The sequence below is a fragment of the Polyodon spathula genome, chromosome 4, assembly GCF_017654505.1.
Source record: "Polyodon spathula isolate WHYD16114869_AA chromosome 4, ASM1765450v1, whole genome shotgun sequence".
In the NCBI taxonomy this organism is placed as follows: Eukaryota; Metazoa; Chordata; class Actinopteri; order Acipenseriformes; family Polyodontidae; genus Polyodon; species Polyodon spathula.
Genome location: NC_054537.1, coordinates 81581750 through 81596762, shown reverse-complemented (window position 1 = coordinate 81596762; position 15013 = coordinate 81581750). Strand labels below are relative to the sequence as shown.

The 15013-nt window shown below is 39.0% G+C and overlaps 1 protein-coding gene across 2 annotated transcripts in view; it reads right to left on the bottom strand.

Moving 5' to 3' along the window:
• Positions 1 to 5715: 5715 nt before the first annotated feature.
• The window catches only part of LOC121314942 (E3 ubiquitin-protein ligase RNF19A-like), a 36399-nt gene continuing 27101 nt past the window's right edge, over positions 5716 to 15013 (bottom strand). For both annotated transcript variants that reach the window (XM_041248726.1, XM_041248727.1), the window contains exons 4-11: positions 11158 to 11366; positions 10429 to 10573; positions 9946 to 10108; positions 9364 to 9478; positions 8797 to 8958; positions 8243 to 8456; positions 7926 to 8069; positions 5716 to 7757 (exon numbers count right to left, since the gene is read on the bottom strand). In XM_041248726.1, coding sequence (XP_041104660.1) covers positions 7076 to 7757; positions 7926 to 8069; positions 8243 to 8456; positions 8797 to 8958; positions 9364 to 9478; positions 9946 to 10108; positions 10429 to 10573; positions 11158 to 11366 — 1834 coding nt within the window. In that variant the 3' untranslated portion in view covers positions 5716 to 7075. The remainder of the gene's footprint in view (positions 7758 to 7925; positions 8070 to 8242; positions 8457 to 8796; positions 8959 to 9363; positions 9479 to 9945; positions 10109 to 10428; positions 10574 to 11157; positions 11367 to 15013) is intronic.

Here is a 15013-nt window from a genome sequence, read left to right as displayed (position 1 = left end):
TCAGTAAGACATCTAAAAGTCCACTTGATTTAATACATCATTCCCGTCTTTTTTAATAATTAGAAGAGGAGAGCAACACATGGCCAATTTCCACCTTCAAAAAATGTGAAAAAACCCATACCATATACAGTACCAGTCAAAAGTTTGAGTACACATGCTTGAAACCAGGTTTTTCATGATTATCTATGCTTTTAACTGTATAAACTTGTCTATAAACACTTAATATTTCATTATATAATATGTGTACTTATATAAGCTGATAATCATAAGTGAATTGCATTGAAAAATTGAATTTTTAAGTGAAAATGTAAATCTTGTAAAAAAAAATTTCAATGAAATGGTCACCCAAAGCAAGGGGATTTCAGTCTGATGCCCAAGTCTGTTAAAAGTCTGAAATGTGTTTAACACGGTGTTAGAACACTGGCCTAAGTATAAAAGTGTCTTTGTTAGATGTTCTCTGAGTTAACTAGCATGTTACCTAATTAACCTTTTGTCACCAATTATTGTTAACAGGTGAGGGTCCATGATTACTATAAATATAGGTAGCATAGGCACAAGTTTGTCATTCCTGAATGTAAGGGAGCAGAAAATGGCAAAATACGCTCAGTTAAGCAAAGAAAAAAGTCTTTAATTACTTTAAGAAATGAAGGTCAATCTTTAAAACAAATCGCAAGAACTTTGCAAGTGTCTGTAACTGCTGTGGCCAAGACCATCAAATGATTTGAAGAAACTGGCACTCATGAGGACCGAACAAGGTCAGGCAGGCCAAGGGTGACCTCAGAATCAGAGAACAAGTTCATTCAAGTCACAAGTCTGCGAAACAGACAATTAACTGCCCCTGAAATACAAGCTCAGCTAAATGCTACTAGAAGTACAGATGTTTCAACATCAACTGTTCAGAGGAGATTGTGTGAAGCTGGCCTAACTGGAAGAACTGCTGCAAATAAACGATTGTTAAGAGTGCAGAATAAGAGGAAGAGACTTGCCTGGGCCAAAAAACACAGAAACTGGACGTTTGAGGAGTGGAAGTCGGTCTTATGGACCGATGAGTCAAAATGTGAAATATCTGGGTCCAACCACCGAGTATTTGTAAGACACAGAGAGGGTGAGTGCATGAGTTCTGCATGTGTGGTTTCCACTGTCAAGCATGGAGGAGGAAGTGTCATGGTCTGGGGTTGCTTTGCTGGTGACAGAGTTGGTGATCTTTACCAAGTCCATGGCAAGCTCAACCAGCATGACTATCGTAGCATACTTCAGAGGCATGCCATTCCAACAGGATTACGGCTAGTTAGGCAGTCCTTCATTCTTCAGCAAGATAATGACCCGAAACCTCGAAGTTGTGCTTGAACTATCTGGTGAAGGAGGAAAGTGAAAAGTATCCCCATAGCATGATGCTGCCACCACCATCCTTCACAATAGGGATGGTGTTACCTGGGCGATGTGCTGTGCTGTGTTGGGTTTGCGCCAGACATAACGCTTTGAATTTAGGCCAAATAGTTCAATTTTTGTTTCATTGGACCACAGAATCTTTTGTCGCATCTTTTCAGAGTCTCCCACATGCCTTTTTTCAAATTCCAAGCAGGATTTTACATGGGCTTTTCTTCTTGCCACTCTTACATACATGCCAGATTTGTGGAGTACCTGAGCTATTGTTGACATATGGACAGTTTCTCCCATCTCAGCCATGGAATGCTGTAGGTGTTTCAGAGTTGTCATTGGCCTCTTTGTGGCTTCTTTGACCCTTGCCCTTCTTGCCTGGTTGCTCAGTTTGGGAGGACGGTCTGCTCTAAGCAGATTCTGGGTGGTGCCGTATACCTTCCACTTCTTAATGATAGACTTGACTGTGCTCCAAGGGATATTCAATGCCTTTGAAATCTTTTTATACCTCTCCCCTGATCTGTGCCTTTCCACAACTTTGTTCCGGAGTTGTTTTGAAAGATCCTTGGTCTTCATGGTAGTATGTTTGCTTTGAATGCACTACCCAACTGTGGGACCTTACAGAGACTAGTGTATTTAATCTGAAATCATGTGAACCACTTTTATTGCACACAGATGGACTCCATTTAACTTATTGTGTGAATTCTGAAGGCAATTGGCTTATTTAGGAGTGTCATAGCAAAGGGGGTGAATACTTATCTAATGAAGACTTCTCAGGTTTTTATGTTTAATTGATTTGTGCATCCCTAAAATAATATGTGCAACCCTCATTTTTTCACACATTGAAAGTGCTGAGTAGGTTGTGTAAATCAAAGGGGAAAAATCCTATTTAAATGCATCAAGATTTCAGGCTGTAACATAGCAAAACTGTGAAAACGTCCAAGGGGGTGAATATTTCCTATAGGCACTATATAGTGCCGTGAAAAAAGTATTTGCCCAGTCTGATTTTCTGCATTTTTTGACACTGAATGTTATCAGATCTTCAACCAAAATCTAATATTAGATAAAAGGGACCCTGAGTGAACAAATAACATGCATTATTTCATTTATTAAAGAAACTTATGCAACACCCAATGCCCCCGTGTGAAAAAGTAATCGCCACCTTACACTCAATAACTGGTTACGCCACTTTTAACAGCAATAACTGCAACCAAACACTTCCTGTAGTTATTGATCAGTCGCTCACAGCACTGTGGAGGAATTTTGGCCCTTTCCTTCATGCAGAACTGCTTCAACTCAGTGACATTTGTGGGTTTTTGAGCATAAACTGCTCATTTCAGGTCCTGCCACAACATCTCAATGGGGTTTAGGTCTGGACTTTGACTGGGCCATTTCAAAACTTTAAATTTCTTGTTCTTCAACCATTCTGAAGTAGACTTGCTTGTGTTTTGGATCACTGTCTTGCTACATGACCCACCTGCACTTCAGCTTCAGGTCATGGACGGATGGCCCGACATTCTCCTGTAGAATTCTCTGATACAGAGCAGAATTCATGGTTCCTTCAATGATGACATGTAGTCCGGGTCCTGATGAAGCAAAGCATCCCCAAATCATGACCCTACTACTACCATGCTTGACCGTTGGTATGAGGTTGTTACTGTGGAATGCAGTGTTTGGTTTTCACCAGACATAACGGGGCCCATGTTGGCCAAAAAGTTCCAATTTTGACTCATCTGTCCATAGACATTGTTCCGGAACTCTTGAGAATCATCCAGGTGCTTTTTGGCAAACTTGAGACTAACATTCATGTTCTTTAATGAGCAGTGGTTTCCGCCTTGCTACTCTGCCATGAGTCCCATTTTTGCCCAGTGTCTTTCTGATGGTGAAGTCATGAACACTGACTTTAGCCGAGGCGAGAGGCCTGCAGATCCCTGGATGTTGTTCTAGGGTTCTTTGTGACTTCCCAGATGATTTTACGCCTTGCACGTGGAGAGATTTTGGCAGGACTGCTACTCCTGGGAAGATTCACTACTGTCCCAAACTTTCTCCATTTGGACAATATGGCTCCGACTGTGGTTTGGTGGAGCCCCAGGGCCTTAGAAATGGCTTTGTAACCTTTTCCAGACTGAGGCATCGACAACTTTTTTTCTTCAGGAATTACTTTTGATCATAGAACGATGTACCTCGAGAACATGTGTGCTGACAACTTCACTGATGGTGAGGGCCAAAGTTAGTCAGATTTATATTGGGCAGGTCTGGCCCAAATCAGGCCTGATTGTTAACCAAAGTATTCAAACAGCTGACCCTAACTAGCTTTAATTGGGTTGAGTTAACTAGGGGGGCAACTTTTTCACACCTGAAGATTGCATGTTTGATTACCTTGCGCACCAACGAAAGAAGCACCAAACTTTGGTGTCATTTTTTCTCTCGGACTCCCTCTATATACTACTACAACCCACAAAAAGAACTGACCAAATTCAATGTGAAAAATGTGCAAAAATGCAGAAAATCAGATGGGGCAAATACTTTTTCACGGCACTGTATATAAGCAGTAAGCTTTAGACTGTTAAACATGATATTGAACATCAATTGTTGTCCTTTCTGATTAAGTTATGCATGTATTACTAAATGGAAACTGGAGCAATATTAACCAGTAGGTCAAAATCAGCCTGTATGCCCTTGATTTGGTTAGCATCATAAAATGTAATCATCATGAGGGCTGGGATTAAGGTCATGTATAAAGTCAGACATCACACTGTCTGAGGGGGAATGTACCTAGGATTGAGGCTTGGCTTGGCATTCACATATTTAGATCACTATAACTGAAATAGAGCTTCTGTGTATATTCTGACGTGAATTATGGGCTCAAGTCTGTGTAATTGTGCAAGAATGTTCTTTTCCAGTTTCATCATAACCTTGAATGTGGTTCATATGTAGAAATATGTAAAAGTGGAATTCCCTGGATGATAGTCAGAACTTGCGCTACAGGTGGTCATGCGCAAGTTCCATCAAAATTGGATTAGGAATTCAGAAAATATATGCAAAACTAAGGTAGGAAGTTGCTTACTCAGTATTTACAACAAAAAATACTGATAAAGAACCTATTGTATTTTGAAATCTGGTCCTGGGTATATGCAAGCTGTCTGCCTCTTGTATTTAAAAAAAAAAATATATAGATCTAAAGAATTGCTAAGTGTAAACATGCAACTACTGACCTGAATTCCCTCAAAGGAGTAGTTAAATTCACGACGACATTTCCATCATCAAAAGCAAAAATATTCTGCCAAAAGATACAGGCACTGTCAGTTTATTCTCTCTAAAAGAGCATTCTGCAGAGAGGAATTCCCTATGTTAGTCTGGTACCAGGAGTGCTGGGCAGCTGTAAGAATTGTAGGGTGCTGCACCCACATTGCATTAATGCAGGATTATTAATAAATACAGCATGTTTGTTGTAATGATATATGTTCAAATTTAGGTTGTGTGTATTTAAAAAAAAAATAATAATAATTTGATTCACGGTAAAAACAAAACTTGTTGTCTCCATAAGACAAATGTTAAAAATTAGCACCTTTGGGGACTTAAGTTTCGTGTTCATATCCCACTCATGAATTTCTACCCATATTCATATATCATGGGTTTCAACTGAAAAAACATGGAAATACAAATAGCTTCAGAATAAATTGTTATTTCTGTTAAGACAATAAAAGTTAAGACAATAAAAGTAGCCATCTTTAAATTTTTAATTTTCAGATATGCATTTTACACGCATATTACAAAGCAAAATTAGCAAACATTTACAAATACCTTAAGCCTTTCTGCAACTAATCTGAAATATCACCTGACATTAGTTTTTAAATCATAGTAAAGAAATGGCAGACACACAAAGTCTGCAGCTTGTGGCATTTATCAGTCCAGAACTAACTTTCAGCAGCACCAATTTTGATGTTACCATTAACAGGAAAAAAAAACTAGAACAAAACCCAGTTTTGGCATTCAAATTTACTCCCAATATCAGGTTTGCGTCCTGGGTGTGTGAATTCACCAATCTTCGCTGGGGAGCGTTGCATTGGCTCTGGCAGTCCCATGGGCTAGGGAGAATAAAACGGCAGGGATTCTCAATGGCGTAACAGCAAACCCTGCTGGTCAGGCATCCAGTTAGCCTTTGTCCTCCGGAGGCCGGTAGCTCATTGACATCCACATCCCAGTTCCTGGGTGTAAAAGGAAGCTGGCTTGGTCGTGGGATCAGAGGATGCCCACTGAACCTCCGGCTCTCCCGAGCTGTGTGGGGAATTGCTGCGGTGAGGGGAGGAAAAAGAAACTGAACATTCCAAATTGGGTAGAAAAAAAAAAACGATGGAGGGTAATTTATTTATATATATAATATATATCTATTAAATGAAATAAAATGCATTCCCAATATGATTTTGCAATGCAGTACATTAATGTAGTGAAATTAACAGTGCAGATGTCTAGGCCATCTCTGGCTTGTATTATTTGCGTTCGTATCATTAAGCATATACAAAACAGCAATGTATATATTCCTCATTCTTCTCATGTGATCTCCAAGTAAGGTTTGTGCAGCCACTGCACTGTGCTTTTAGTCTACAGTATCCCACAGCTGGGCATGTGTTATAAAATAGACCTCTTACAGTAAGTGTTATGTTAACAAGGGTCATCTAAAGCCTGAGTGCTGTCTTTGGTAGGCAATTAAAAGTAATTTACATATTCAGTCTATCACTGTACAGAACTAACTATAGCATCTTTCCTACCATGGCCAGAAATACATTGTGCTAAACATTTCACTTTTGAAGACATGAAGAAACATGGGAATAAAACGGTTGTTTCAAAAGGCACCATGAGTCAAAGAGAAAATCTATCTTAAATCTGTAAGGTGGATTTATCTGCTGAAAAAAAAATACCTTTGAATCAATTAATAGTACACAGTTTCATTACAATTAAAGGTTTAACTCCCTCCCAGTTACAACTTGTAGTAGACACCCCTTTTACAGACAATGTATACCTTTTATCCACAGTTTCATAAATATGAGATGTGAATCCAGACCCCTTACAACTGCCTGGTCCCTATCAAGTTAAACCTAGACCTATTTCGGCTTCTGCAGGGTTTTAACTCTGTGGTACTAACCCACCCATGAGTTTGATTGGACATATATAAACATTGGCACAGTGGTTGTCTTATCAAACCACAGAACAGAATGCTAAACCATATTAACAATGTTAAGGTCTATAGACCAACAACTAAACTAACAATTAAACAAGACAAGAAAAAGGGGGACAGCTAACCAGGTTGGTCACTCCCCAGAGTGACATGGGTTACTTTACTGTTCCTGCAGTGGCAAAGGGATGCAATGTTTTAATGCTGTTTGAAGAAACACATATTTCAAATCAACATTTGGGTAGTTAAAAAAAAAATAAAAATAAAATAAAATCAGTATACATCTGAACTATTTTTCCAATCCTGAATCACTCTTACTTTCATTAGAAATTTGTTATTAGAACCTTGAGCTATGTTATTATGCTACCCCGTTACCCAGATATTTAGATTGAATCTAGCTTTCAAAATTGATCCCAAGGCTGGTCAAAAATAAACACCAGCTCATATCATGTGAATAACCTATTTTGTTAGCTGGGGAAGTGAATGACAAGTTCAAATAGAACAGTATTTGCAGCACTTAAGGTATTAGATTTCAGTCTGAATACACGTGTTCTTCGCTGCACCAGGTGGCTGGTGATGGTTGTTATTGGTTTCCTTTAAAGATTCCCCCGATTTAAAGTTCACATCGGTTGAGTTCACAATGCTGACGTTCTCCTCTGCTATATAGCCTAACTGTGTGACCTCTGAACTCTGTACGGGCGCAGTGGATATAGGAACGGGGCAGTTTTCCAAACGATCGTTCTCCACCTCAGGAAGGGGGCTGACTGTGGCAAAGCGGGTGTGGTAGTCACTGGAACCGTGGCTACAGGAAGTTTTCATGCTCTCCATATCAGAGCAGCTGAACTCTGAGAAGTGGCTGGAGTGTGAATCTGCTACAGAGGGGATGCTGTCGCTCAGGGAAGGAGAGTCAAATTCACTCGAGTTGGTGCTCCGCTGTTCGAGAAGCTGAGCATCCATGTCTTCTCTGGTCTCGTTTATCTTTGTACTGCCCTTTTTTCGTAGCTTGCCTTTGCATTTCTTCCCTGCAGTTGTATCCTTGGACCACTTGGTGGCACTGCACTTGTTTTCCGGTAGGCAAGAGGAAGTGCAAACAGCACTGCTACGGCCCAGATTGCTGCCATCATCCACACTGCTGCTCCCACTGTGGTGTCGGAATTTAGCAGGCTTTGATTCAATGTCCACTTGCACCTCCATACTGTTTCCATCTCTGAAACGTTCATTTAAAAAATACATATATTATTCTTTTCTTAAACTGAATTATTTTAGCAATATTTGACATCTGTCCTATATGAGCAACAATAGTTTTATATGGTGTGCATAAAGCCTTTGGAACAAAACTATGATTGTACTGTATATCTTTTGAATCTTCTCTTACCTGTCCACAGGATTGTAGGAGTTGAGAATAGATCCTGCCATTGCCTTGGTACTTGCATTGTCACTTACTGTCCCCAGACTAACTGTGCCCGATTCACCACTCAGACTGTAGCGTTCTTTCTGTACATCTGCCTGTACCTCTAGCCTGAAAAAAACAAGGAAATAAACTATGCCATCAAATTACATGAGCAACATCAATTTGGAATAGGAAAAAAATGCAAACATAAGATAAATTGATGAAAATGTTATCTTGCTCAAACATTGAACTTTTACAACACAGAACCAGTTATGGTCCTATTTAAAAATGCCTAACCATACCGGTTAAAGCAGTTGACCATGGCACTCCCAGAAAGGCTGCCTGTGATGCTGGCCCCAGCCAGTGCCATAGTGCTCGCAGTTTCACTCAGGTTATCACGTATTGCTCCAATCCGGTCCAAATGGCTGCCGCTGGCACTCAAGCTCCCAGTCATCCCTCCCACACTGCCTTCGCCAATACTGGGGTTGTTACGGGCTTCTGCTACAGACGTAGTATCTGAAGTCAGATTTAAAAAAATAATAATAAAATAATAATTCAGAAGAATCTACCAAACTGCTTCAATTGTTATATTGCTTGTGAATAAGTGAAACAAACTTAGGAACAATTTAAATTAAGACTGTATCTGGAGGTAAAACAGCAGCAGCTAAAAGTTTGGCAGTGCTACAACTTATTACATTCAATCTAGGTGGAAGGAACACTCTTCTTGTATCTAGTTGATGATAAATCAGTTTCTGATATATCCCAAACAAAGGAAGGGCAGCAAAACTTGGGTTCAGCCTTGAAAACAGCACAGGGCTATGGATGGATCCTATTCCTCAAGTGAAATGAACCTCACCAGTTGCAGCATTTCCACCTCCCACATTGACATCATTTTCTTCGTCGAATTCTATCCTCACTCCTTTCCCGTTGCCTGCTGAAACCCCGCAGCCTCCACTGCGGCACAGGGAAATGGGAACTACTCCATAGACATAGGCCAGCATGATGGGAACTCCAATTCCTACAATGTCAAATCACTGAAAATTTGCATGTGCAAAGCAATTTACTGTAGTAAAGAATGCATTTTTGGTACTCTTGTCCTCATTTAAAAACAGCTATAATAATAATTATTATTTTTTTTTTAGATGGGGGGTGCAAAAAGTAAGTTTCGGGGACTTTACTCCATCTGGCTGGCATACTCCACTTTAAGTCAGGCCAGATGTAAGATTCTGTGACTTATGGAAGCACATAGACAAAAAAAAAAAAAAAAAACACTATGATGATTGGGATGGAAAGCCAGACTATTCTTTATATTGCACTCCTACTAAGGGTCAAATATTTTTTTGACTGTCAAGACAAACTCCATACCATCACCAGAGCTCTTGCTCTGATTAAGTTAGTTTAAAAGTTTTGTTTCAGTGCTTACCTACAGTTACTGCTGCAACCACTGGAGAAACTATTACAGACAAAGTGACACCACCAGCAATTGCCAGATTCCTCTTGTGTTTTGAAATATCCTTTCCTTCATAACGGTTGTGAATCTTGAACAAAAAAAAAAAAAAAAAAAAAAAAAAATCAGCTTTAAGGTAATACCCAACTTCTGAATGCCAGAACTGACTGATACACAGTACTTCACAAGAAACTTCCACCCAAAGCAATACATGTATGTGTTAGTTACACTGCAATACAGTACATCACAAAATTGGCGATGGTATGCAAGTTTGCTCTCATAAGGACAGTATTAATTTGTACAGTAAACAACTTCTCATTTCTAGCCTTATTTTAACATAAGGCTAAGTGTATATAAAACAGTGATTTAAAATATCCTCAGTAAAAAGAACTAGTTTCACAAATACGCAACTATGAGGCAACGTCACCAGGAACAGACCCAATAAAGAGTTTGTCACTGCTGAACACATTTTATTGGCAGCTGTTTAAATCTTCCATTACAAAATCAATGATTTATAAAAATGGGATACAATTGTTGCCACTTAAAAATGATGCCTACCTTTCTTCCCACATATACAGGGATGCCAATGATCATGGCTGGAATAGCTATCCCTGCAATCAATGCAATCCCAACAGGGGCCCCCACCAGAGTACCCAGTTGCCACAGAATCTTCTTCTTCCTACTCCAAGGCTTCTTGCCCCAAAACGTACATCCTGAAGGGCTGACGGGAGATGAGATTTAGAGTAATTCATTACTCTGCATACATCAAATACAACTACTTAAGGTTTCCAAAGCAGTATATACTTGTCTGGTGCAGGATTAATTGAATATTATGTAATATCTCTCTATGTAATATTTCTCCAAGTACTGACTGCATATCAACATCTGTTCACTTCTAAATGAATCCTGATGACATCAGAAACCAAGGTTCAATAAGCTAGAAATGTGTTTTTTCAACACAATTGCCCAAATGTAATCAGAATCAAATGGAAGCATATAATATTATATGTGGCTATGCATTCTCGCATGATGTTCAATTACCTTAAATAGTGCAAGTCAGAGATCTCTTTCATACAGAGCCAGCAGAACTCACAACCACACACCGCGCATGTCATATGATTGCAGCTTCCATCATTCATCTTGATTATGTAAGCAGCGCATCTTGGACAGGGCTTAATATCATCAGCTAGAAAGGAAGACAAAAAATCACACTTAACAGACAGCAATACTGCAGTAGTCATTGAAGATGGATAAGAATTATCCGCAATGCAAGATGATAAAAGACACCAAGATTCAAATTCAAACATTGTTCCTGTAGACAGGCTGAGCTGGGATTGGAACCTTTCTACTAATCTGTCCTGTATATAAATATGCATTTCAAGCACCAAACACAGCTAAAATACTAGGGGGTACATCACAATATAGGAAATTCTGCTAAACATGATGTCACAGTGCAAATAGTTTAACATCCTCGCCCTATATTTCTTGATACCACAATGCAAAAAGAATATTTAAACCTAGGTCAAAATACGTTATTCCTTAAAAGCAAAGTTATTTCAAACAACCAAGTTAACCAAGGTGTTGTTATTAAACAATGTATTAGCTAACCATATATCATGCGGTCTGATCTCTAATTGGCTATCTTTGCAAATCAACATTGGTCATTTTTATTTAAAGCAGGTATGTAGAATGTGACATATTTACTCATTGATGATGTACACAGGCTGACATGTCTGGCACAAAGAGAGATGGGGAAAACCACAACTATACCTGCTGCACCAGACTCCTGGCTGTAACTGAGAGATGAAGAACGGATTGTCCTCAAACGTAGGCTCTGTGCCCTCTGCTGACGAGCAGCGTCACAGGTCTGATTAGGATGCCAGATCTGTTTACAATGGTAGCAGAATTCTGTACCACACCCTTCACGGCCACAAGTAATTTTTGGACAGCTGGCACAGCCAAATGCTATCACTGCATACCTGTAAAGCAAATAATTTTAAAAATAACTTGCATTTGTACACCTTAATTAAGTAGCTTTGACCTGAGGCACCCTGTCTTCTATCTCCCAAGTTAAAATAAGAATGGGGAAATAAAATGAGTTAAGGCTTTTCAGGTTTTTTACACTCCAAGCAGCCATTTAGGAAACGTACAGTAGAGAATGTTGCCCTTTAAAATGTAGTCTTGGTACTGCAAGCAAGATTCACAACAGGATACTACAGGGTACAAGGTGCAGAGCAGAATGCCAAGCACCAACAACAATTTGATAACAGACGGGGACAGTGGCTACCCAAGTGAAGCAGCCAGGTTAAGTCCCAACCCCCCCCCCCCCCCCACCCCCACCCCCCCCCCCCCCCACATGCGCGGCTGCTCAGTCAAGTTCCCAAAATGTTCTACAGATGTGTTCTCACACATTCAAAGAACTCAAAGTTTCCATTTAATGGTATGCTCAATACAAGATTCTGCCAGGAAAAACACACAGTAGGCACCACTACTGAAACAAATCAGGGTCTAATTTTGATTTCCTTTAGACGAAGTCTAAGTTCGCAAAACGTATTGCGAATTAATCTTGGATGTAAACTCCAGGCTAGTATTCATGCTTCAAATCTCAATATGGATGAAATGCAACAGAGGGGGCGGGGGGGGCGATGACAGTTTAGAAAAATAACTGATCCTTTTTTACATAGCTGTAACTTAATTTTTTAAAAGAAAGGTTTTTATATATAGGAAACTGCTGTTAATGAAACCAATCCAGTCAAACTGCATTTGAATCTAAACTCTCCTATAAAATTATTAAATTTTTATTTAAATAAAAATATGCAGCTTTTTGTTGTTGAACTTTTACAGTTACCACATATGTTGCTTCACTGCTTTGTAATTTCTGCAAATAATCTACAGTGATACAACCTAATAAATACTTTCAGTTTAAATTTCAGGGCCTCCTACAGAAGAAGCATGCTTATTTCATTACAATCTGAATCACACTGCCTCCTTCACATTTTAGCTCCAGCCGCTACCACACACTGAAAAGTATTTTGCTCTCAGTATGTTCTTAGGAAATCATGTGGCTCTGGTGAGTAATCTAAACCAGACATCTGTATGTTGGCTACAGCAATATAGAATTTATAATAAAGAAATCAGCCAAAGTATGAAAACCAGACAAACTTGAATTCAACAGCTGTGGAAAGGGTAGTGGTATGGGCCACAGCAGTACTGCATTATATGAAAAGAACAAAAGTGAGCAATACTAATAGAGAGGAAAATCAGAAGCCTTTCATAAGAAAATTGATGCTTTAATCTTATAGAAGGAGCACCGATTGTGGTGGACTGCAGCCCAGCAACTAAACTGCTTTGCAAGTGCCACCTGAAGGAGCGTTGAACAGAAAGGATCGAAATGGGGCTCATTTTCCCCAAGTTCTCTGCCACGTGGTTCCTAAGGGTCTAAGTTTGAGCAGTAAAAAAAACAGAAAACAGTGGATTATGCTACTAAAAGTAGACTTCCACCTACAGTAGGTGCTGCTGAGGTAAACATACTTTGCATCCAAACTATAAGAAATTAATCTATAAATTCCACTAAACCAGTATGTCTAAGCCCATGAAGACACACACCTTGAGAGACTCAAACATTATCCAACTTGCATATATCCTGCCTCGCAGTCAAAGATCAGTTAAATTCATTACCATAGCAACCTTGCTGTTGATACACCATAGGGACCTTTTGCCAGTGAAAGCCAATAAACATTACAGCAATGAAGAGAGTAAATGAAAGCAACAGCAGATATTAAACCCAATGATAGACTCGAAGGAAATAAAACCTGTATGAAGGTATACAATTTAAAACAAATGTTTTTCATTGTTTTAAACTGTGACCAAGTTAGGTTCATCACTCATTTATTTATTGAAAAAGTAGCGCGCCAATACAAAATATAAATACATGAATTTATTCAGGACACATCTGCCTACCAAGTCTGCAACCGTGACAGCTGAAAGAGTAAGCCCATCTTTTCCCCCCATTGTGACTGAAAACATACTGAAACAATGATAAGGATTAACCTATATTTTACAGAACATTCTGAATGTCAGCAATTCCATAACATTGAAAGTTTTCTTTAAAAATAAATAAATAAATAAATAAATAAATAAATAAATAAATCCACTATGGCAACACGTTGAATGTCTGGATGTTATTAACCTGCAACCAGAACTTTCATCAACAGACTGCGGGAACCATTCAAACTAGGTTTTCATTTGCGTCAAAGGAAGACACAACAGGACTGCCTGTTCAATGGCAACGATCTTAACATGGTCTTAATCCAGCCAACCATTTGCATTAAAACATTACACTTGGCTATAACTTGTGTCCGTAGTTTTTTGGAGTATTTCAAATTACTAAATGTGTGCATAAAAGCGTATGAATAAACATGAAAATTAGCTTTAGACTGCAACACATAGCTAACAATTATATGCAACATTCATATCTGACAATTTACTGCAAACTAAAATCCAACGCATTCACAGGAGCATTGCCAGTTGTTACCAGTAAAATAACACTGTAGTCAACTACCAATTTCCATTTGCTTGTTGTGGACAACATTTGTTTGAAATTTTAAAACAAAAAATGGAATTGGTTACTGTGGCAGCGGTAAGGCCTGCCCCTATAAAGAATGTGTTTGACTGTAAATACCATTTGTTTGATTTGTACATAAAAATGTTTAATTTTCAAAATTAAAGTGAGTGCTGGATGGCAGGGCTTGGGGGTAAGACTTCACTCCCTGCCTAACTGAAACTGAATGTTCAGCAGGTGGCCAGATGTCAGTTGAATAATTGATCATCAATTAACCCTGGTCACCTGCCTTTAAAAACAGTCTGAAAAGTCAGTCCTTTGTTCTGTGCTGTACCAAGCTGTGTGTTTACAAGAGGAAAACCTTATGACTGTGTGGAACCTTATGCCTTCCGCACCAGGGCTGCCATTGTTGGTACCCTAGAGGCGGCAACATACTACTGCACCCGACACCCTGTAAATAATAAAAGCTTGATGCCTCAGCAGTGTTTTCACAAACCCCGTCTCTCGTTTCTCAGTGGATACTCTCACAGTAACAGAACACACAAATAGGCAAGCCTTGTAATGGCTTAATGACTGGTCTGAGAGAAAATGGGCATCGCATCACAAGGAACACAGTGGGCCAGTGTGCTTTACCTACCAAGAGATGGGTCGTGCCACGGTAATGGGGTACAAAAAGTGGGACAAGACCAACAAACCAAAAGAAAAAAAATATTCAAAAACAGGCAAACAAAAACACTGCAGCAATCTATAGTGTATTTTCTGACAGTTTCATTCTGCATTTCATCAAAGGCTGGTTGAACACCATGATCATGTGATAATAAGACTTAACATGGACAAACAAAATACCACATTTGAAAGAGATTTTTATATATATCACACACACACACATTTATATATATATATTTTATACACACACACACACGTTTCTAAATGTTTTATAATATGGGTAAAAACTAATTCGTTTTGATCAAGGGCAAGAAAATAAGAACTGTATCAGCTACATTACAATACAAGTACTGGGACCTCAATAACTTCAATTAGATGTTTTGTTAATTTAATAAATAT